Raw genomic sequence first — 24,649 nt, forward strand, 5'->3', positions numbered from 1 at the left:
TCTCTCTTTCTCTCTTTTTCCCTTCGAACACTGTCCGTTCGCCTTGAAGAGCGAATTATCGATGACCGAGTTTAACGAGAGATGCTCCGGCAAGAAACGTAAAGGAAGGGTTACGCCTGACAAGTCTAGTGGACGATCTATATGTTGCGCTTGAACGTTAACATCATTGAGGGCAGCATCTATATGTAAGAGGTTTCAGGGTGTGATCTTGGTTTGCCTGCTCGCGCGTTGATCTCATCGACTTGGACGTCGGGAATGAACACGTGAGATCGTGGTCCAGGCGGGTGCGCGCTCGCGTTACCGATCGTTTATGAAACGTTAAGGCGCGGGGCGTTTTAAGCGTCTCGTTCCGAGAAGGGGCGCAATATTGGCGTGTTATACGATGAGCCAGCAAATGGTACTATGAAGATCGTCAGTTTACGTGACGTGCACCGTGATCGCGTGCGATGTAGCGATCAGCCTTTGTATCGAAGTATGATCTTCCTATGGGAGGCCTATTGGGTTACGGCCGAGGAGAGGAGAGCCCCCATGGGCAAAAGGATGTCGTATTACCGCGGAGTCACAACGTGCAAAGAGAGGAGCGCGAGAGAGCGAGAGCGAGACAGAAAGAGAGAAAGAAAGAAAGAGAGAGAGAGAGAGAGAGAGAGAGAGAGAGAAAGAGAGAGAGAGAGAGCAGGGAGGAAAGAATGAAAGAAAAAAGAAAAAGGTGGAGCGAAAGAATCAGCCAGGGGAAGATGCGCCGCGCCGTGTCGAACGGAAGCTCGTGATTACAATAACTCTCCATGTTGGGGTACGCCCGACACAAATGTGTGCAGTACCTCCACCTCTTTCTCCTCTTTAACTCTACACCAAGACACGCCTTTCTTCTTTCGTGTACACCGAGAATGACACGTTGAGAGATGTGATGAAACCTCGTGTGTCGTTTTGTCTCTCTCTCTCTCTCTCTCTCTCTTTCTCTCTCTCTTTTTCTGCCAATCTACTTGCGATTGCTTTTTGTACAATTTTGTTTGTACCGCTCATTGTTTTCACACAAAAGGATTTGCACGAAAACGGCGAAACGAGAATCCGGCTGTTTCGCCGTAATACCTTCCTCATGATTCTTTAAAGAGCAAACTATGGAATTTTGCATTTGCTGAAAAAATATTACGCTTATCTCTTTTTTTCTCTTTCTCTCTTCTTTTTTTTTCGCGAGTCGCGTCGCGCTATTTTGCACGTTTTGGCGTCGCACGGTTCGTCCGAAAAATCACATTTGCTACGAACATAACCGAGTCTCCATTAACGAGGGAAACATCTCCGCTCCCATACGCGTATCGTATATCTCTTTGTACACCGGAACATCAATTCGAACCGGCGAGAACTCTGCACCATTTTTTCCAGCCAGTGTGTGCGGGTAAAGCGATTGAACATCGCGAAATATTTTTTTCGCTATGCCGGAGAGAGGGCGAGCACCGAGCACAGAAGGATGCAAAGAGAAGGTGGTGCGGAGTATGCCAGCAAGAAGAGGAGGAAGAGGAAGAGGAGGACGAGGTGGAGGAGGATGCGGAAAAGGAGGAGGAGGGGGCGAACGATAGAAGTTCTACTCTCCTCGCGCAGCGGTGTCGAGTATCCGTAATTCGAGATTCCGTGCAAGCCAATTTGGCGCGCGTGCGAGAGAGAGAGAGAGAGAGAGAGAGAGAGAGAGAACCGGTGGAAAAATAATACACCGCCTACCAGCACACGGAATATCGGCGGTGAGCGTGCGGAGGCGAATTTTAACGGTCAACGCGAAACACGTGGGCAGGCCATGTCGGTGAATATCATGTTTCGGCCGTTGGAGAAGATCCTATCCCTTCGTGGGCCCTAAGACGCCCGGATAGCCGCGCGCTTGGCGTTTTTGTTGGAAAAACAGTGCGGCTGACATATCGGTCTCCCCGTAGCCGCTTGACGGCCAAGATCTTTGCCCCCCAAGTATTTAGCCAGACAAGACGATACATATCGACACCTTGTGACAACCGATAGCCTCCCTTCCGTGTGCTCGAGCGCTGGGAGCACAGCCGCTTTGTAGGACGGTGCGCTTTTGGTGGATCGCGATGTATAAATCGCGCAGATTTCTCGGTGCAGATCAAATTTGACTTTGTTGCGTTCGATGGAAATAAATTATTCATCAACCAAAACGCGTTCCGGCGGCATTCGCATATCGCTCTGTCGTAGGTGGCTGGTTCACCGTCGAGAGGAGCATTGAAAATTGAACTGAACTGTTTGACTGACGCGATAAATTAAATTGCAAACGAATTGGAAATTGGTCACCGATATATAAAATCCCGGACGGGCTTTTGAATTCCAGCGTTGACTCTCGACATGTCGCAATGTACCAACTAAAAGAACACTCCGCGCGTGCAGTCTCTCGAAAGTATGTCTGAATAAATTACGCCGCGTGCACGTGTTGCCTTTTTGCATGTGCGAACGTAAGTTCCCTCCCGAACAACAGAAAAATTTCCCGAGGCATGCGCTTCGTTAATCAAGCGCGGCCGACTGACTTAGCTCCGGCGCTCGGCGAGACATATTTTTGTAACGGCCCTCTATATTACGATTCGTTAAGCCAGCGTCTGCATTAACCAAGCTAATCCCTTAATTACGTTCCTCTTATTTCTCCACCGCTCCTTCTCCGCCCTTCCGGGCGGCGACTCTCACGCTTCCTACATCATCCTTCACTTGCTAATTAAAGAATTTGATGAAGTCCCGCGCGCGCGTACGCGGAAAAACACGGCGCGGCCTACGCACTACGGCCGCGCGAAAACGTGACTTTCGCACGCGCAAACACACAGCCCGATGTAAGTTGCAACGTAACGTTGCCGCAAAGTCGCCGCATAATTCAGCGTGCCTGCGAGTATTCAATTAGCGTAATCAGCGGATAAAACTGTCGGTCACGAGAGAGCTCTATTTCGCACGTATAATAATCGCGGATACGTTGCGGTACGCTAAACACGCGAGATAACTCCGTGCACGAATAAGGCTAAATTCTAATGAGTTTCATATTTGATGTCTGTAACGCGTCCGTCTTGGTTGTCATTAACTAAATCCCTTTACGATGTGGGGCGAGTCATCGTGATAACACTAGATTCCTACTATTTTTTTTTAACTTTGATGGTGTCTTAGCCTTTCCCGATGATATTTGCGGCTATTTGACACTACCCTCTTTCTTCCTATTCTTCCTATTTTCTTCAAATATTAATATATAATCAGCGCCGTGTCACACGTTAGCTCACTACACAATCCAGAAAGACGTAATTCCTACTATATTACCATAAGTTAGTTACGTTCACTCAGTCCCGCGGATGATCTTACTTTGGATAAATCGAAGACCATGCCTTCCTCAACCTCGAAAGGGCGACGATCTTGCTCTTGAATTCGAATGTCGTGAATATGTGACAATCACACGATAAATTTGTGCCGCCGCGAACGCACCAAGAACTATCGGCTACAATTGAACATGATCCCATGAAAAACAAGTAGTTAGATTCGAATGTGGGTAGTCGAACATTTGTGGTCGATCTATCGATCTATCGATTCGCGACGTAGCCGCGGGACTGAGTGTCCAGAGGGCGCTTTTGTGAGAGCGTACGCGACATCGTTTATGTCATTGCGCGCCTCTCTCAGCATATGTTATAAGCTACACGGCCATCTTCGAGCCTTTTGCGCCGAGCAGCTGTCATTAACACTTCGATCGACATTGCTCCGTGTTTTACGTTTTTTGTCCGCCGAAACTGCGAGTCTCGCGCGCAAACAAGTGTCGAGAGTGCCGAAATAGCGATGTGCGATCGTCAGGACGTATCGTAAGTACGTTTTCAGTGAGTGATCTCCTTTTTCCGTATATGCAACTGACGTTTCCGGCATTACTTACCATTATCAATCCACTTGTTATCAATTCATTCGAATACTAATAGAATCTATAAGCGACTGTCGGATTTATTAATCGGGAGTTAGAAATGCGGCGGTAATCGGAGTATGTACATCTGTTCTCGCGACGCGTCGGGCCATATTGCCAAATGCGTGCATTCGTACGCGCGTTTCGCGCGTCGCGTCGCCTCGCGTCGCTCGGAAACAGCCGCATGCCGCGGAGAGGAGAGCGCCGCCGATTTTCACCGGCAGGGTTTTATCTGATTAAACCAGCGTAGAAACATGGGGTTATACGTGTAAGCTTCCCGAGGCCCGTCTATGGGGAGAGGCCGAACAAATGAATAATGAAAATAAAACCCTGGTGATGCTATCGGTAAGCACCACGGGATTACGTACGCATCAGCGCGCCCGCGATGAACTTATATTATGGAACCCTCCCCTCGTACAAGCTGCGCTAACATATACGCGTTAATGTGCATGCGTGCGTGCGTGCGTGCGTGCGCGAGACCGCAAGAAAAGCAAGCGGCTTTTTCGCGCGTAAGAGTTCGACAAGTTCCTCTCACGTCAGCCGGGACGAGGATTTAAATGGCAAATCAGCCGCGACGGTACTATTACACGCGTAACGCGGTAATTCGCTACCGCGGAATGAGATGTCTATTGGGTGGTGTTTTCTTTGAGTAATTTCGAATTTTTCAGATAAAACGAAACGATCACACTCTTCTATCGTCATAATTTTACGAAACAATGCTTGCATATTTTTGAGATCTATGATCTTTTACCATTCTTTGAGTACATTGTTTCGTAAAATTATAACAACATGAAAATGTAATCGTTTTACATGAGAAATTCCAGATTACTTCTTACGCAACTCAATACAAATGCGTCGTCGCGTGCAATTTTATCAGGGCTTGTTGCAAAATTTACTCCGACGATATCAGAAAACTTATTATTAATAATTATAGCAATAATAAAAGATGATCAGTCGCTTTGGGCGGTTCTTGTCAGATTAGCAATGTAAGACGAGACATGAAAAGTGGAGCAAAGCGCGAGGATCTCGCCGTCTTACCGTTCGCAGGGCGCGCATTCAACGATTCGATCGTTCTCGCGATTGTCACGCGTATATCCCGCGAATGTATCGGCGGAAGGTCGTCTACGGGGTGAAAGAGAGATAGAAAGAGGCTATGCCGCGGGGTGTGAATGTCGCCGGTAATAGTTGCCAAATGTATCCCGCTCGTCGGGACACGCCGATTATGCCAAGGTGTGAACTTACTGGCGCGGGGAATAACTGTTCACAGGCACAAAGGACGATGGAGCTCCCGTGGGCCAAGCCGCTTAGGATCAATACCTCGATCCTTCGATCTCGTCGCTTCCTCGCCCCGCTGAGAGCGCGTCCATTCGGCCCTGGGGCCGAGTACAATGGTAAATGGTCGAAATACGCTTCTTTAAAATACTCGTCGGCTAACTCCCTAACTCCCGTGACTGGCAGGAACCTCTCGCCGAGGAGGCTGATCTCGTCCATCGCCGGACGCGGCACGTTCCACGCTCGCGTTATCTGTCGAACGGGCTCTGTCGACCTATTTTGCGGGTTCTTCCGGTGCCACCGCGATCCCGCAGGTACGACGCTAATCCCGACGGGACAAATGAAAAATATCGCTTCAACGTAACGCTTCAACTCTCCCAGGTAAGTGACGTTGGAAATCGATACTTTACGCTTCTGCAACAGAAAAGTGCATGCTGCATTGAAATGAACGTTGCTTATTTTAAGTATTTCATAAGTGTATATAAATATATCATAAGTTTACCATAAGAACGGCCAAGATCTCGTAAGCTTTTGGTTCCATTTCATGGCATTCGAAATCTTAAATTATTTTTTTATAAAATTGTAGTAATTGGTGAGTAGATATATAAGTATCAAAGTGATGTGCCTTGTCATTTGGGACAAAAAGGCTCAAAGATATGTAAGATTTCGAATGTCGCAAAATGGGGCTATACCGTCGTACTCTTAATTCAAAATACATTCTGAGTCCTGGTAACCTTAACGTCAAAAATATTAAATTAAAACCAAAATTCGGTTTGCTTATTATACATAGAGTCAAACCTGCTTTTTTTCTTCGATAAGGTTTCATAATATTTTAGTAAGGAAAATATATTCTTTTTTAGAATACATGATAATGAGCATTTCTCAAATTTGTGATAAGTATATTTCAAGACCAAAAAGATATTCTTGAAGTTCTTGTTTTAAGTAATAACCATTACTTATTAAAGAAAGGAAAGTAAACTGAGTAGTCGTTTTTCTTAGCACTAAAATGACGTTTTTCTGTACGCATCTTTCCTTGTCAATCTGAGGTGATAATAACGTGCAACTTGAATGCATGTATTCGTATCAAAAAATAAAAAAAAAAATTTACGCCATATGAAATCGATCGAGGATGAGGAACCTACCCCATGAGACGAGATGAAAGAGGAAGAGCAAAGGAAACGCGACGCGCAAATTTTCACCGATAAGTCTTCCCCGCTTTCGAGTGAAAAAAAAAGAAGGCGCGCTGCACGACGTTCTAAGTGACAACGAGGCGTTTTAAAAGGCCACCCATTCGCCTGGGCTAAGATGTAACATAACAAACAGCTCGGGGAAACGTATTTGCCCGGGGCGATATCGAGTTCCCGGGCACTTCCTGCGCTTCTTCATCGTTTTCTTCTTCGTGGCGCCGTTGCAGTCGGCAACTTGACATGCTGCAGATTGACGAGCGCCACCCCCGAAGACAGCAGGAATAGAACGGTCACGAGTGCATTTAGTCGCGGGTGTGACTTTTTTGCGCTACCACGCAGATAGCGCACGAAAATACACGCGCGACAATAGACTTCATTCATGGGAAACGTTAGAGAGAGAGAGAGAGAGAGAGAGAAAGGCGTGTTTCGCCTCTCTCTCCCTCTCTCTCTCGCTCTAACGTTTTACTCGTTATACCTGTGTGTCGTAAATATCAAATTAGAACTTTTCGTGCGCGTTTAACGAACGTGCCCGTCTTTCTCTCTCGGCCCTTCGTTTACCAATATTCACAATCTCCAGAAAGCTGCCTGTAATCTCGCTCGGCGCCGCCTCTCGCAAACACGAATGTAATCCGAAAAAAAAAAGAAATACTCGGCGATAAATTCATAATGCAAGCAAAATAACTGAAATTATCGATACATCTCACGCCCATTTGCTTGCGTGATTACGTATCTTATGCACGGGCGCACCGCCGACTGCAAATTTCCCGCGGGCTTCACAAAATCGCCAACGGCTCGTGGAATTATCGCCCCCGCATCACGGCGCATTCTTCCCGCGTATTTTGGGGCGAAAATTCAACATTACAAATGTCGCGGCGGCCGGGCCGGCAAAAGCGGGTCGTTGCTGCGGCGTTTTGGTCGGTGCCAGCTTTGCCACGAAATTACGGCGGAGGCGTCGGCTGTTAAAAGCGCGATATAAATTCGGAATAGCGCGTACGGGCGCGCAACCCCGGAAGTTCGCGCGCGCGCGGTGGTGCGAGAGGCCGGCCGTGTGTACGCGTTCATGATTGCGATAATGCCAAACACAATATCGCGGGAAATTTTATCGGTCGTCCGAACGACGGCACGCGTGGGAAACCGTGTGAAAAATAATAATGAGATGTCGACGGAGAACAAGAGAGGAGTGCAGGATGGACGGGACAGAACGACGAAGAACGAAAGAGGGAGCGATGCGACAAGCGACAGAGATCGGGAGTGTCACGGCGGACGGAAACGGGGAAGAGGACGGAATAGAGGAAACGGGGAGAAAAATGTGTGAGTCAAAATGAGATACGAGGTAGACACGAGGGTAGGATCAGCCGACGGCGGAGAGACGAAACAAGGATACGAAAAACGAAGAAACGGAAGGGAAAAGCGAGGAGGAAAGAGAGGGAACGGCGGAAAATATGTGGAACGTTTAATCGACGTGTAGGAGGCTCTTCCGAGGAATACCTGAAAGAGAAGCATTGGAAAAGCCTGTCGGCACGAATCTCTTCTATTTTGAATATAAAGTGGGCGATGAGATTTTTCCCGCCGCGGGGAAAAGTGCGTAGTAGATGAACGTACGGACAGGTCCTCGCGCGCGGAGAAATTTTTTAATAAATTCGCTTTACGCGAACTGTATTTTCTCTGTCAGCTCGTTTAACGTTCTGACGAGCGCCCGCGCGCGCGCGCGAGCTGAAAGATTTTCCCGTGGCGGATCGACGAACGCAATCGAATTTTTTAAGGACACAATGAAAGTTGACGGTGTAATCTCCGTGGTGCGTTTTCATCTCTCGCTGAATCAAAGGGAATTAATCGCGTTAAAAGAGCTCGACGCGCAAAAAGCGCTTCCCGACGACATCGACGAAATTAGTCGCGCGCGATTTCTGCGTTTCTCTCGCGCGACACACGTATGTCCGTGCACACGAATGAACGAACGAACGAACGAACGAACGAACAAACGCCGAGGCAGGACGAACAATTCGCTTCAGCCGCGTAGATTAATACACACGGCGATGTGGTACACGGCGCGCATACATTAGCATGATTGTAAGGCAAACATCGGCAGAACGAAGTCCGACCGTACGCACGGAACGATCGCGCACCACCCCCGGCATGGTCGGCGACATTTCGGCCGTTGCCACCAGCGTCCCCTCTCTCTTTCTCTCGATATTCACCTAGAGGTGCCTATAAAGTGCTCCGAAATCACTGGTGGCCGCAACGAGGCGCGATATTATCTCGCCGAGGGGGAGGGAAAGGAGAGACGCCTTCACCGCAGCCTCTGACTAAGATAGCGGAATTAGTGGGACCCTTGTTAACGACCTCATTAACCCACGGTTACTCCTCTGCAGGAGGAGGGTCGGTCGGGTTAGATGCCGGGATCTGCCCAGAAAAGTAAAACAAACAAATGGCCATGGCGCCATCGCGCAGATGAGTCCCGTCATTCGGTGGGTCCCCTCGATCTCCCTCTCTCTCTTTCTTTCTTTCTGTCGACCAGGTTTTTCTTCATCCCACCATTCTCCCAAGACTCCAGCAATCCCTGCCTGTCCCCCTAGTCCTGCTCCTTCTTCGCGGACGCACTGTAGTGTGCGTGATCGCGAGTGTGTTGCCGGCGTCTTGGACCTTAAATTTCATCCTGAGGCTACCGAGAGGATCCTCTATAAACACAACGCGACGAGGGGCTTGTGCCCCGGCGCCACTATGTGTGCGGCGGAGCTGCGGCTTTCCGAAAATTGACTTCACCTGTGACTGGCAAACTTCGACTGCCAGATCTGCCGAGACTTCCTAACGTTGGTCCGACTAGACGAACGCCGTCGTCGTCGTTCCAGTGGCAGATCGCTGCGGATAAGCAACGACTCGCGCGCGCGGAGAAGGACCGTCGGGAAAATAACAGGACGACTGTTCCACGACATGGTGCCCGGGTGCCTTTGAAGTGACGCGGCGAGCCGCGACGCGTGTGAGAATTTTCTAATCTTCAACTAGACAAGCGACTCGGAGGAGGATGTCCTTATCGGTGCGACAATTTTCACAAATGTCACGGATAAATGAGGGAAATGACTTTGCCGAGTTAGCCAGGGGCTATGCATTTCTGCGCCTTGAAGGCTTTAGCTTCATTTCATTAGTCAGCATCAGTTTCGCAGAGTCGCGGATCTCAATCCCTACGAACGCCGCGGAGGAGGAAATCCTCGCTGCATTAATCAACGGCGGGACATGACGCGGAAACGTATCGTCGAGTCGATGTAACCGCGTATACGCGGTTGCGCGCCGCGAAAGGGAACCTGTCGGCTCGAATAAGGAGGTGAAAAAAAGCACGACGGAACATAAAGAGCTCGGCTCGGTCTCGTCCGGCGAGAGCCTAACTGTAACCACACGAGCCCGTACAATGTGCGCGAGGTCGCGACGAGAGGTCCACGCTACAAGGAACTCCCCATTAGACGCACGTTAAATAATAAAGCCGCCATATTAGGCGCGGACACCCCATGGTCCGCGCGAGCAGAAGAGAGGATTATCCCACAACGATACGTCTCGTTTCTTCCCCTTCCTGCCAACGACTCCCGCCGCAACGAACGAGTGAGTGAGCGAGCGAGCGACGACCCGAGCACAGGGTAGCATCTCGTCCTGGTGTTCGAGCTGAGTAACCTACACGATGAAGGTGAGAGAAACCCAGTATTACCCCAGAAGAACTATAATTATACCGCACACTACATCACATGCAACGTGCAAACTCCAGTCGACGTACGGACAATTACGGCAACGCAACGGAGAACATCGGCAGGAAGAAGCGCCCGCAGGTCATCTGTTGCCGGTGCGACAATAATTTCTACAAGTGTCAAAAATAAGCTATGGAAGAAAGCTTAACCTCTTCAGTAATGATTTAAAATTATTGCGCGACTCCCCACGGCGGATTTTTCTTTCTTTTTTGAATGAGCATATCTATAAAGATTTCTTTCTAAATTTTGGATTTCTCAGATTCGTCACGTAAACTGTTTGTGACTCGTGATGAATAATTCCGGCGCGATCAACGGCGCGGTGTATCGATCGGTGATCGACGATGAAATCGGAACGTCACAAATGAAGTCGAGGACACGCGTCGACCGATCGTCGACGAACGTCGCTGCGAGTGACGCAGCGCATCGAAGCCCACGCTCGCGCGACGAAACTGGGTTAGCGTAATAATTCTATCAGCGAGTACCGTAGGAGTAGCCACTGTCCAAATAGCGCGGTGATTGCTCGACGCGCGTCGAGTTGGTTCGTCTTATGGACAAATCCAGTGTACGTCACGCCTCATAATCCATTACGTTCTTTTTCTTTCTTCGTTGTTGGTTTCGGGGATTTCGACAAGTATCCCGGCACCGCTACTCGACAGTTGGATAAAACGCCCAATTATCCTCCTAAGTCCATTGACCCAATCCTTCTTAGTCATTGGCATTCTAGGAAAACCTGATTTTTCTTGCCATCATGCTGCAAAAAACAAAAACTTATTTGTGAGATATAAAGAAAAAATTTTGTAAAATGAAGTCTAATTCCGTAAAATAAGATTTATTTTTGCGAAAGTGGACTTTATATGCTACAAATAAATTTTTAAATATTTTTTTCAGCACAGCATAGCGCGCGCGCAGTTAAACTTGTTGCCCGCACTGTGTATGACTTCAAAGGAGAGTTTTTCACTTGACTTGACTGTAAACAAATGCCAAGAAAAATTCGGTTTTAAAGTAAATTTTAGATCAATGACTAAGGGAACGCCTATAATTAGGTGTTTTACTCTAATGCTTAGCTTCAAGAGCCACGTAACCATTGATCTGGCGATATGTGATCGCAGTGGAGTCGGCGGTCGCGCATTTAGAAACGTTTAATTGGCCTCACGTAGTAAGAATCACGAAAAGCATGCGCGCATGGCATCGACATCGAGCATCCCAGCGCGTAATCATTGCAACATCGTAATCGCTCGGATGCGTCATACAGATAGCGAAGCCGCGTGGATAGAAGGCGAACGCGCCCGCTCGCTCGCACCGCAGGCATTGCTCCGCGTCTCTACTCCTCGGTTTCCTGGCGGCGATTAATCTACCCCGTGTAACGATTCCCTCCTGACAGTTCTCATCGCGGAAAGTAATAGCCGCCGCCAGATGAGGAATTCAATGGAGGCAGTCCGGCCCTGCCGTCGGTCTCGCCACAATAACCACCCACGAGACTCTCGCTTGTCGTAAGACCGACAAATGTTTCCGCTTAGGGAACAGCGGCGAACCCTTCCGCCGCCACCGCCGCCGCCGTCGCACGGCGACGAAGAAATCGGCCGCGAAGGGGTCGGAGGCCGCGTAGGGGAGAAATCGGGAAAGGGCTCGGCACAGAATCGCCAGTGGTGTGGCCGTAAAAGCGGCGAGAAAGTAAAATGGCTGCCATGCGACGGAATCATTTGTCCTGGGAGATGCCTCCGGCGTCGGCAAACACACGACGTCGCACGCGATAGATCGATCCGCGTAATCGAGGGTGGGATGATGGAACGGTGTAATACCCGCGGCCTACCTGTCGTTATCGCGACATTTATCTGTGAGCCATTCCGCGCCCGATATTCTATTATATCCCGCCACGACCGTAATCCATTATCGGCGCGTCCGTATCCCGTAGGCGTGTGCACGACCTTCGGTATCTGTCCATTGCGCGTTTATTAATCGCACCGGGCGAACACCCCGGGATCGTTAAAGACTCGACGGTACGCGACACCATTAAAGCGCCCGGAGTCACCGCCGCCGCCGCCGTCGCCGCCGCCGCCGCCGCTGTAACTCCCGACCGCTTTCACGTTTACGCACTGTGCATCCTGTTAGATCCTCGATATAATTATTATTCCGATCGTCGCACGCAGACTTTTTAATCGTGTGCACTCGTCACCGATTGCAAGTAATCTATTGAACGTTAATTATTGGGTTGTCCGAAAGGTCCATGAAGATTTCTCAGTAGATGACATAATTTTTATTAGAAAGTTAGTTCGTGTGATATGTCAAAATTGGCATATCAATTGTCTCAAAACATTGGAGCAAACTTGGAATGTTGAAGAACTTCAATGTTTGACTGCCACATGATTTGATTGAAACAAATCTCATGGATCGCATTTCCATCGACAATTTGCTGTATATAATCTAACGAAAATAACCCATTTCTTTTTTTTTTAAGTTCGACTTGCATCCGAAGAAGATCATGCTTTGTATCTGGTGGGATTGGGAGGAAATTGTATACTATGAGCTACTACCGGACAACCAATCCATCAATTCAAGCAAGTATCATTCGCAACTAGATCAATTAAAGGCAGAAATCGGCAAAAAGCGTTCAGAAGTAGTCAATCGGAAGGGTGTTGTTTTCCATCACGACAGACCTCACTTCTTTGCAGACCCGGCAAAAATTGTTGGTGTTTTGCTAGGATGTCCTGCCTCACCCATTATATTCACCTAACATAATACTCTCCGATTACCACTTATTCCGGTCGCTGCAAAACTTCCTTAATGATATGAGCTTGGCTTCTTTAGAACGCCTCAAAAACTACTTCGATTGCTTCTTCACCGAAAAACTCAGGACTTTTACAATAGAGAAATTATGAAATTATATCCAAAAGATAGAAAAACAATTGTGGAACAAAATATTATATATATATATATATATATATATCAGATTAGAATCATATTCAACTAAAAAATTTATTATCTGAGTTTTCAAAATTCGAACGAACTTTTTGGCCAATATTATGTTTCGTGATAATGTTGCGAGCTGCGACTAACGTGCGCTAAAGTAACAAGCGCGAGAAGAAAGATCGTGGTGGATGATGAGGGAAAATTCCGAGCGTCGATGTCCTATTGTGACAAGAACGATGTGCGAACAGAATGAAGCTACCAGTTGACGAATAACCGCATCCCGCCGACTATCTACCTGATCTAATGCGTTCCGTTTCTTAACGGGTCGCTCACTCATCGTGGCAGGTATCCGCGCGGATGCCATTGTCTACTTTCCGCGTTGTTTACCTATGTTCTTCGCGGATACTGTCAGAAAGTCCCGGGTTGTGCATGGAAGTAGAGCTAGGGAGAAAACACAAGGACTTCTCTCGTTGAGAAAATTGAGGCAAATCACTCCTTATCACAAAGAAATATAAGACTCGATTGAACATTTCTCCAGACAGACATATGAACGCAAGTTTGGAAGTAAGTTTCTTTCAGTTGGTTTGTAAGTGTTGCATCCCTTATGGGTCATTCGTATATGATTGGGATCAACTTGATCAGAAAACCATGGAATATTCTAGTCAGGTACGTCATGTAAAGTATAATTTTTAGTAAATCTGTTGCTGCATCAACAGAACTAAAAAATTTACGTCATCATTGATTGTCTCACGTCATGATAATCATAAAAGTCTAGCTGAATCGTTAATCATAATGTATAAAATATCGCAAAGATGTGATGAGCATAGCTTAAACGTATGTTTGTGCGACGTCGTTGACACATGACGATGCTTTTCCGAGTTTCAAAGAATGGATAGATAAGAAAGACACGGTATATCGTGCTGGTATGTGCGCGTACGCGTATCGATGCGACGTGGACGGATGGATGGCGGATTGTGCCGGGAAAATTCCGGAGCCGCGGGGCCGCGCAGCACAGGGATGATGGTGTCTTTCGAAAAACTCGTAATCCCGCTCTACCCCGTAATCCGATTTGGCCCTGGCCAATCGGCTGCTAGCACTGCCGGTCCTGTGTAATGGAACGACCACCGAGCGAACGTAAACGAGAGCAATCGGAAGGAATCATCCGCCACGGTGAAACTGCGTTTACTTTTTCATTACTCGAATCGATCGAGATTTAACCGTCGCGCTAGCTGGACGCTCGCGCAAGCGGGATACACGAGCGACGTTCAACACCGAGCGATTATACGCGTCGAAACACAAATCGCCAATCGGTATTATACGGCGTTCGATGTTTTAACCGGTAATCCGTCAAATAGCGCGGAACATTGCGCGTGAAAATGTATACTTGAATAGCGTGCACATCGTGGAGAGGTCGAATGCCGAAAGTATGAAAAGTTCGCAAACAGCATCTCGCATCCGTGTGAAACATATCGATAAATATCATGTGTTATCGTGTTTTGTCTCACTTCATTGTATGTAGAATTATTAACTACGTTTATTTGTTTCATAAAAATATTTTTAAATACATACACCCATACATATTTTTTAATTACTTCGTTTGAAATCTTTTCGTGCGCATCTCTGTGTACATTTCGTGGACCAATTTCACTGATACTGTATATGGTTTCGAGATTAAAATAAGACTCGCCGAGCTACGTGGCAAACGGCAGAGAGAAGTAGTGTAAAATTGGAATATCTATCACGAGACTGCAGCTTCCGCGGTGGTCGTGCGTTCGATAAAACGGAGACGCCTTCGGCGCCGTCGCACGTCCTCCTTGATTCCACGACATACTCGCTCTGGTCGTAGCTCTGTCTGAGATATGAGACCTACCCTAGGTGATGAACACAAGGCTCCACAGAAACTGGATATTACATTTTAGTGATGATCACCGTCTCGCGTCTTAACAATAGCGAGAATTCTCTTTGATCGATGAACTTCATCCCATGAAATAATGCAGACGCATATAACAAGATGAATCTTGAGCGCCTTCCTCGATAACAGGGATCTACGAGCTTCATTAGTTCGATGATACTGGAGAACGTGACAAAGAGGAACCAAGAGGAGGAACTCGGAACGAGTAGCCCGGAGAACGGACTAAAAGTAGAGAAATACGTAAACATCTTTGCCTGAGAGAAAGAGGCAGAGAGGGAGAGTGCGGCGGTTGGCAACCTATCAATCTTATCCAGCTATCAGCGAGTGCCGGGTGCAACTACGTCGAAAAGAGTTCGCTGCGAGATCACAGCAACAGAAGCAACAGCAACAGTGGCGTCACGGCAGCAGGAGCAGCAGCAGCAGCAGCAGCAGCGGCGGCGGCGGCGGCGGCGGCGGCGGCGGCGGCGGTGGCGGCAACGGCGGCGGCAACGGCAGCAGCAGCGGCAGCATCAGCAGCAGCTCGAAGGATCATACCGTTCTCCCTTCCCCACCCCGAGCACCGCGAGAGCAGCAGCTACCAACTTCTCTGTCCCGCATTCTGCCAGGTGCATCGATCGCTCTCTCTCTCCTCGTCTCACTCCTTTTCCGCCGGCCGGAGGGGCGGCATGAGAGGTGTCGCGGGTACTGGCCGATGGTGGTGGTAGAGTGTTCAAGGTGGGGTTCCCGTACCGGATAGCACAACGTGGAAGGGATAATTAAACCGACACAAGCGTAGCTCCCTACACTGCCTAACGGAAGGACGAAGAAATGTTACCATGGCTACGTGGATGGGATCCGGCCAATCCCGGTGTACCTCGTAGGCGTGGTCTCTACATTGGCACCCCGATACCTTCTATCTCCGTCTCTTTTTCATGCTTTCAGCCCCTCTGCCGTGGCCGCCGTATGACGAAGGCAGAGGTGATGATGGTGGTGGTGGTGGTGGAGATGGTGGTGGTGGTGGCAGCGAGAGAGAAGTAGAGGTAGGTCTAGAGAACCCGTGAGACTGCCCGGTTGCAACGGGCGCGTACAAACGTATCATGCTGGGTAGGGCCGGTGCCGAGATGCCGGCTTGTAAACGAAACCAGTTTGCTATCCGATACGATCCAAGCAACAGCGGCCTCGCGTGATATCCCCACGACGTGGCAGAGCGTCAGCGTGCCTGGCCTAGTGGGTGTTACCTGAACGACGACCTGGAGGACGTTCGCGCGGACGACTCGCGGCTGACAGTGGTTCGCTAGCGATTTTCGGTGAACATACCGAGGAGCTCTCACGACGTGGCCTTGCGCTGTTCTCCAGTCAGAACGAGCCGGCGGGATACCAGCGAGCCGGGTTAGGAGTCGCCCCCAAATTAGACAGTGACGTGACGCGACTCGAGAAAGATAGACGCCAATGTGGGCTCTCAGAATTTATTACCTGCCGCAGCAGCAGATAGTCGCCGTCGTCCACCAAGCGATTCTATACCGTTCGGTCTTTATGAAAGGTTGAGGTTCTCCTACTCGTGCACCGGTACCGTCTCTCTATGTAACAGCCGACAGATTCCTCTCGGACAGCCGTAGGATCCAGTAGTGTCGATGGTGAAGTGGAAAATCCTCCAGTGACCGTTTCATCCGTTCGTAACGAGGAATCGCGATCGCGACGAATCATGAGAAGAGCCAAGGGCAAGCATAAATCGTAGCGCTGCGCCTCCTCAGCCGCGACAAGCCGTCGTCCGGGTGATATCGACGCTCCGAGAGAGAACCGGGACAGAAATCCGGCCGGTGGATCCGTCGGCTGATCGCTAGACTCGAGGAAAATGTCCACCGTAGCGCCCGCCGGGAACAGCACCGCGGGACCGAACGGGAACGGTCCAATTGTACCTGCTCCGGTGTTCGCACTACCGACGTTGTCCTTTACCGTCGGCCAAGTGGCCACGGTCTGCGAGACCTTAGAGGAGAGCGGTGACATCGAGAGGCTGGCCAGGTTTCTATGGAGCCTACCGGTCGCGCACCCCAATATCCAAGAACTGAATCAAAGCGAGGCTGTCCTCAGGGCGCGTGCCATCGTGGCCTTCCACTCGGGGCAATATCGCGAGCTTTACGCCATTCTGGAGAGGCACAAGTTTACCAAGGACTCGCACGGTAAGCTACAGGCCATGTGGCTGGAAGCGCACTATCAAGAGGCCGAGAAGCTCCGCGGAAGGCCGCTGGGACCGGTGGACAAGTACCGCGTCCGGAAAAAATTCCCGCTGCCGAGGACGATCTGGGATGGCGAGCAGAAGACGCACTGCTTCAAGGAAAGAACCAGGTCGCTGCTGCGAGAGTGGTATCTGCAGGATCCCTATCCGAACCCGGGCAAGAAGAGAGAGCTGGCCTCCGCGACGGGGCTCACGCCGACGCAGGTTGGGAATTGGTTCAAGAACAGGAGGCAGAGGGATCGTGCCGCTGCAGCGAAGAACAGGTACGTGGTGCAAACGTATATACTCCCCAATTTCTGTTCTCGTCTAACATCTCGTTAGACGGAAGGAACGAAGTGCCGAGAGAGGTCGGCGATCGTTCAATGACAAAAATCGCGCTTCCGTCGCAAGCCCGTCCGACAACTTGTCCAGCTTGTCAAACTCTGAATCGTTGGACTCGTTCAAATTGCGATGGCCTTTTTTACGAAATAAAGGAATCAGCGCGCAACTTCCGACGGGGTGCGTTTAGATGTTGCACACGCGTACGCTAGGAGAAAGTAAAGAAAATATGTAGAAAGGGTGGCTGAGATAACAAATCATGATGAAAATGACAATTAAATATAATATAAAAATGATGTAACAAACTTATAAATCATAAACGATGCACGGCAGATATCGAGTGCGGAGATCGCGAGCACCGTTGACCCAAAAAGGAAATAGGATCTTTTGCGGAAGACTTGTTTTCTCATGAGATTTTTATGGCTAAACGACAAACCCATATGGTCAACATGTTTCGACGCGCGGCCTAATGTTTACTGTGGAAATTTCTCGTGTCACATCGTTCACGAATCATTTTCACATATACACACACACATATTATCCGCTTCATCGCATTGCGAAGGTTACCGACGTCGAAAGTGTATATTTACAAATTGCGACAGTGTCGGGTACTATTAGAACGGTGTTTATCGATTTCACATCGTGAAGCATCCCTCTCTGCGACTCTCTCATATCGATTCCCTCGTACATAATTTGTAGGATCGCACATTCGCGCTTAACGCGGCACGTCGAGGCATCGTTTTGCGAAATGCCACGCGAAAAGGATCCTCGGCCGTGATAAATCGAAGAACTCAATTCACACAGACGGGATCGCGCGTCTCGCGAAGATTCGTCTGCGGTTGGTCGCGACGTAGACGGAAAGTTTTGTTCATTAAGTAGCGTTTAATGGAAGTTAATCGCGAAACGATTAGTGGTTTAGGTCCCTTTAGACAGATTGTTGTACTGTGTCCTCGGCAAACGAGCCTTTGTGCGTGCCCCAAGGTCCCCGTGTGGAGGGTCGCGTAATTTCATTTTGACGTCCGACGAAGGGTCGCTGCCGTCGGGCGAACGACGATTTTCGAATTACGTCTTTCAAATTGTGTTTTGACGTAGCTCTCTCACTCCCTCTCTCTCCTCTCTATCCCTCCGTTCGACGATATACTCGGGCGCCGAAGTTCCAGGATAGCTTTAAAATAGCATTTGAATCAGTCTCAGATCCTCTCGTTCTCAGTGTCTTTGTGCGAGGAAATCAAAGGAGGAGTAGAGTATCGCGCGGAAATATTTTTCCTCTCCCGTGACTCTGAATATGCTGCATCTTTCGGACAATTAGCGCTCCAAGATAAATCCGCGAGCGAAATTACCATTTTTTACAGGCTAAAACATCCAAATTATTGACATTCCCCCCAGTCATTGACACTTTAGAGAAATCTAATTTTTCTTGCAACCAGCATTGCAGTTAAACTTCTTGCCTGCGCGCTTTATGACTCCAAAAGAAAACCCATTAATTAACTTCACAACTAAAGCCGTATTAATAATTATTACTTGAAACATCGTCTCAAGTGATATACTCAGACCTGTATTAATAGTCGTTACTTGAAGTTTGTCTTAGTGATACTCAGATTCTCACTCAGAATTAGACCCAAGTTTTTTCAGTTATATGATACATGTAACATTATCTCTGCAATCGCGACTCAACTAAGAAACTCTCACTTAATTCTGAACTCAAATCTGAGTATCTCATTTGAAAAAAATTTTAAGTAACGACTGTTAATACGGGCCTCAGATTTCAATTCAGAGTTAAATGAAAGTCTCTCACTCTCGCAGTTGCAGTTATAAATGTCACATGTATTATAATTTGACGGGAAAATTTTGGATTTCTGACTATCTCATGTGAAATAAGTTGCGGGCCTGAGACTAAATAAATGCCACTGGTCTCAAGAAAAATCAGGCTTTTCTGCAGTATCAATGAATAAAGGGGTTGTCAATAAGCGGGTGTTTTACTACCTACTCCTGCAACACCTTGGCCTCTCATTGAAGCATGACATATTGCCGCAAAGTTACTGGAAACATACTCCGCGAATGAGGACTAATCGCATCAGTTAGAAACTTGCGCGAGCAGTCGTTCATCATGCTAATATATTCTAATTCCAACATGATATATTTCTTCGACACCGATCGATCGTCAGTCGCGCAGAACGCGTGTCAAACGACGCGGATGTAAAATTCCGACGACACGCGGCGCGGAATCCTCGCGTGTGCGAGATTGCCCCCGATTGCACTTTAGGGGAGAACGCGCAGCTCTGAACGACCTGTAAAATTAATCAGCTGACTCTTACGTGCAAGGCACTCATGTCTTCAGACTAAGAATCCTCCCCCGATGGAGGCTAAAACATTTAAACGGTGAGTCGAGAAGATGTCCAAAGAGCGACGAAATGGAGACGAAATGATTTACGACGCGCGAGACTCCCCGCGATCTACCTTCGATTGAAGAACACACACATAACCGAGCCTTAATTTCTCTCGTACGAAGAGCGATGCGTGTCGTTCTCTCCCTCGTCTCCGTCAAGGAAAGGTGTCAAGCGACACGTTCGGCTTTTCGTCGGGTTTAACGCGCGCGTCGCGTCCCCCGATGTCGATAACGATTCTCGCGAGCGACACGCAACGTTCCGGTAGATCAAAATGCTAATTTATTCCGTATCGGCGTGTTATTCCGATCGCAAATCAGGATGAATGCTTCGATAACCCGTGCACACGTGTATGCACCCGCCATTCTCCCAAGTGGAAAGTCGCGATCGACCCAGATCTGTCCCAGGGTGTGCGTGCGCGCGTGTGTGTATGTATATGTGTGCACGCGCGCGTGGACGTGTCGTATAATTATTGCGCTCCGAATGAAGTCATTAATTGTCATTACCTACGTCTAACGCTGTAATTGATATATCGTTAACGGCCGGCGATGTAGCTCGACCATACTGCTCTAATTGATCTTGATGAGCTCGCGTAACGGATAAAGATTATACGTTTGAAATTTGCGCTGCCTTTTTTACCCACACATCCAAACACACATACACATGTGCCTCGCCGCGACGTTGTTGCGTTGCACACAACGCGTCGCGCGTTCATTAGAGGTGCGGGAAAATGTTTATGTAACATTTACCACGTAATATCCGTAAAAATAGAACGGCCCGTTGCGTCATTGACGGTAAAATAGATCGCCTCTCCCGCGCGCGCGTCTGTGCCTGCGCTGCCGCTTTTCCGGAGCGCGAGGAGAAATATTCATAACGCGAGATTTATTGAATAGAACGGTACCAGTTCGAATTATATACGCGACGGCGCGATAAGATCGAGTCAAAACTGTGCCGGAGGTTCCTGTGCGCGACCACGTTAATGATTAATTGCGTTAGAAATGCGGTTGTACGCGCGTGTTTTTGCACGCGTGCCGTAACGCGATCGCGAGAGATGTAACATGTCGTTACGCGAGTTTCGAAAATAATTGCCGAGACGCGTGCGCCCGTTTTAAACGATCGGCGGATTATGAACGATTGCTCGCTCCTCCTGACTCTCGCGCGAGTTGCAACAAGCAGGCTCGATCGCGCGGCTACTTTCGTTTTATGAATGCTCATCACTTGCATTCGCACGATCATGGTCCGGAATGTTTTTGTTCTTCTGGTCTTTATATGCAAATATTTCAATATATCCCGAGAGCATAATGGGTTTTTAGTCTCTGGGAGGCTCAGCCATACTGAACACGGTGTTTCTTAGTAATAACTAGCACTGAGAAAAAAATATTTGGTATTCGTAACTCTAATCGCATAGAGAAAAATGATTACTATGAATTGTGGTTGAGGAAACTATTTTTTATTAAATTCTACTATAATATTAGTAATTCTACTATATGAAATTCTACTATAATATTAGTGATAATAATATTAATATTAGTGATAATCTTATATCCATGTTACTACTACTATTACCGTGTTAGAATAACCAAAAAATATATTTAGGTCAAAAACACTATAATTCTAGTTAGATCAACTATTTTTTCTCTCGGTGAGCTTAAACTATACGGTGTTGCTTAGGTTATCAAGGGATCAAGGGGATGAAATCAAGGGGAGAGAGTAGAGTGTATGTGTCCAGGTTTCACATGATAGTCTACATCCTCCGCAGAATCTTATGGAATAAAACTATGCAAAATCCAGTTCGGTCAAAAAATTTAGAAGTGTATGGGGAACAAACAGATATTCTATTTTATACATATAGATAATAACCTTTAATATAAATGATATGTACATGCATTGGATATATACATATATGTCCCATGTTTTAAAAATATTCGTATTTAAAGACGAAAACAATGAAAATACCCAGGATTAAGTACGCATCCGGGCATTGGTACTTTTACCTTGCTATCATTAATTCATTTTAACACCCGTCCAAAGCTTCCGCATTATACGCTCTCTTCGCGTTTATGTGTAAATCATATTTATCTTGTATCGATGTACTGCTACAGAATTGTCATTATTTTGTCAGGACGCGCTTGTGCTCGCGGTGGAGTTGTTGAATAATTATTATTGTTATTATCAACTTGTGCGTTTTATGATTAAAAGTCCGAGATGGAAATATCGTGCTTAAACGAGCGGAACCCCCTCGCGATACGAGATCCAGTGCGCCATTCTGCTGTCACATTATTGAAAAAAACGTGAAGCGCTTCAAAAGATCGTTCATGTTGGTCACAATCCCGCGGCTCTTTATTCAACTGAAGCTATCCAACAATGGCTGCGATGTACCTATCGTTACCCGACGTAATGACATTCCGTATCTGGCCCCGAGCCACATTTTCCCGCACGTAATCCTTCGAATCCCAGGACGAGGTCCTCGCTTGTGTGCACGTCCTACGCCTAGAGAGACGTAGGAGAAGATAGAAAGCCTCCCAAGGACCCCGCAGGTCCTTTCAGACATATCGACCGGCGTATGGAATTTTTGACGTTGGCGGGATTCCGTGTGCACAATGTGCTATTGTTTCATAGTTTAAAGAAAATAACACTAAAGAGATTCTTTTTCACTGATCTTACAATGTTGCTTTAAACCTTGCGTTATATTCTCGGTTTGCAATTTTCAAAGATCCCCATCGTACGTGGAAGTATTGAAAATAAATCATCGTATAAGTACGGGGCATAATTTTCCAATTCGGCATTCAAATCGACTATAATACTTATTTTGTACCATTTTTATGAAGAAATCTCATTTACTTTCTCTCTCCCCCCTTCTCTCTCTCTCTCTTTCTCTCTCTCTCTTTCATATATTCGGTACTATATACAAGGAACTCTTCCCTGTAATTTTCCTCCACATCCAATTCCTATTTGTATCGGAATGGCTTTTTCGTGCTTTTTGTTACGTGCTTCCAATATTTAATAACTCGGTCACCGAGTACAGGTAGCGTTCATTAGCCGCTACGTGGAAAAAAGCATACCATTAAAAAATTCATAAGAGATATTTTGCATCGCTGGATAACGCTGTTTGTTACAATCGTTGTTAGTTCCGAAACGTTGAATAATGTAATCCACAAAAAATAGCGGCTTTTTTTGCCATTTTTCCATCTATCAGCCGTACTTTCCACTCTTTTAGGCAATTCCCTTTTTATTCGCGAATTATGAATTCCGAACAACACCGACGGGAGGAAGGCACCCCGTCGCGCATTGTAAAGAGCTTAATTCGCAATTGATAAAATCCGCCAACGATCAGACTGTAAAATCCCGGTAAATAAGTACATTCCATACTAAAAATTCCGCGCGGTTTTTCCATCTCTTCCCTCGCCCTGGTCCCCCGAGTGAGTCGCAGCGAAAAATGTTTCGCGCGTCACGGTCCGCGTTACTCCCCTGCATCGATTTACGTCAACGTAATCGGCGCAATTTAGCCACCGACTTCCAGGATTATTACCATCCACCGAACCGTCGTTCGTGCCGCGTCGTCGTCGTCGTCGTCAAGAAGGTACGGGCGATCGAGAGGAGACGACCCTCCGTGCGCGTCCCAAATGTTTCATTTTCGTCACGTGTCGACGCCCGCGAAGAACGTCGCAGCTCCCGACGTCATAACGAAATTCCCTTCGTGGTGCATTTTCAGTTCTGACACACGAGAGGGTAATGCCGAGGCGAGTCTCTTGCGCCGTGTAGTCGTCGTCGTCGTCCTCATCGTCGTCGTTGTCATCGTAGTCGTCTACGTCGTGCCGTCGACATCGTAGTTGTCGTGTCGTCGTTCTAGCCCGGGGGTGGGTTAGGTAGACACGTAGACAGGATACAGTGCCCGCCCCCGAGGATCCTGGAAGGTCCTTTCAGAAACGTCGATCCGCATACTGCCAGCCTCGCGGTATATTTTCGCGGTCCAGCGAGCGAGTTATTCAATATGCTCAACCCCGAAAGCCCCGGAGCAATCTCCGTGCTCTCGCACATAGCTACTCGCGCGCGTGTGTCTGTGTGCGGATGCGAGGCGGCCGCCGCCGCCGCCGCTGCCGCCGTCGCTACGTGTGCGAAACGTGTCCGTGCGCGCGCGCGTGTGTGGGTGTAACGTAAGAGCTATATATTACGGGGACGAGAACGGTGCGGGTAGGTTGGGTAGGGTAGGTAGATAGGTAGGTTGGTAGGTAGGTTGCTCGCTCGCTCGCTCGCTTGCTTCTCGCTGGTGCTTTGCGTGTGTTGTTGCGGTAGAACGCGGACGATAGAATCCTGGCGCGTGAGGACATCGCGACGCATCCGGTATAATCAGTTATCATCGAGTTCGCCGCTCGGAGAGCGAGAGGAAAAATAATCGCCACACTTGCAGGGTGCGATTCCGCGAGTGCCACCTCATCCTGATCTCGATATTTTCCTTGTTAATCGTCAACAGCCGTTCACACGTGCGCGCGCACGCACACAACCCGGCGCGTGATGACCGTTGTCGCGAATCTCTCGTTGCACGTTTTGACATGTCCACGCTACGACCATGTAGCTATTAATTGCTGCATGCACGTGCAGGGGGAACACGCGAGGGTGCTCGCGCGAGTCGGATATCCCGCTCGCATGCGGAAATCCGCGCGCGAATACGAACGTAACGGTTCGCGCTACGTCCAAGGGAACTCGGCTTGTGCGAGAATCAAGGCTTCCTGGGGGCGTCTACGGTCAGGGGAGTCGAGGGAACGTAACCACCTCGACAACCCTCCGCGTTGCCGGCTTTTCGGGGGTGGCTTAGCTCGAGCGTGTT

The 24,649-nt window shown here is 48.2% G+C and overlaps 1 protein-coding gene across 2 annotated transcripts in view; it reads left to right on the plus strand.

The window, feature by feature from the left end:
- Positions 1–15,531: 15,531 nt before the first annotated feature.
- Positions 15,532–24,649, plus strand: part of LOC116845232 (homeobox protein SIX3) — a 61,534-nt gene continuing 52,416 nt past the window's right edge. For both annotated transcript variants that reach the window (XM_032817673.1, XM_032817672.1), the window contains exon 1: positions 15,532–17,385. In XM_032817673.1, the coding sequence (XP_032673564.1) occupies positions 16,742–17,385 (644 nt within the window). In that variant the 5' untranslated portion in view covers positions 15,532–16,741. The remainder of the gene's footprint in view (positions 17,386–24,649) is intronic.

This window comes from Odontomachus brunneus, unplaced genomic scaffold, assembly GCF_010583005.1.
Source record: "Odontomachus brunneus isolate Ranch 3 - 2012 unplaced genomic scaffold, Obru_v1 Obru_scaffold_050, whole genome shotgun sequence".
Classification (NCBI taxonomy): domain Eukaryota; kingdom Metazoa; phylum Arthropoda; class Insecta; order Hymenoptera; family Formicidae; genus Odontomachus; species Odontomachus brunneus.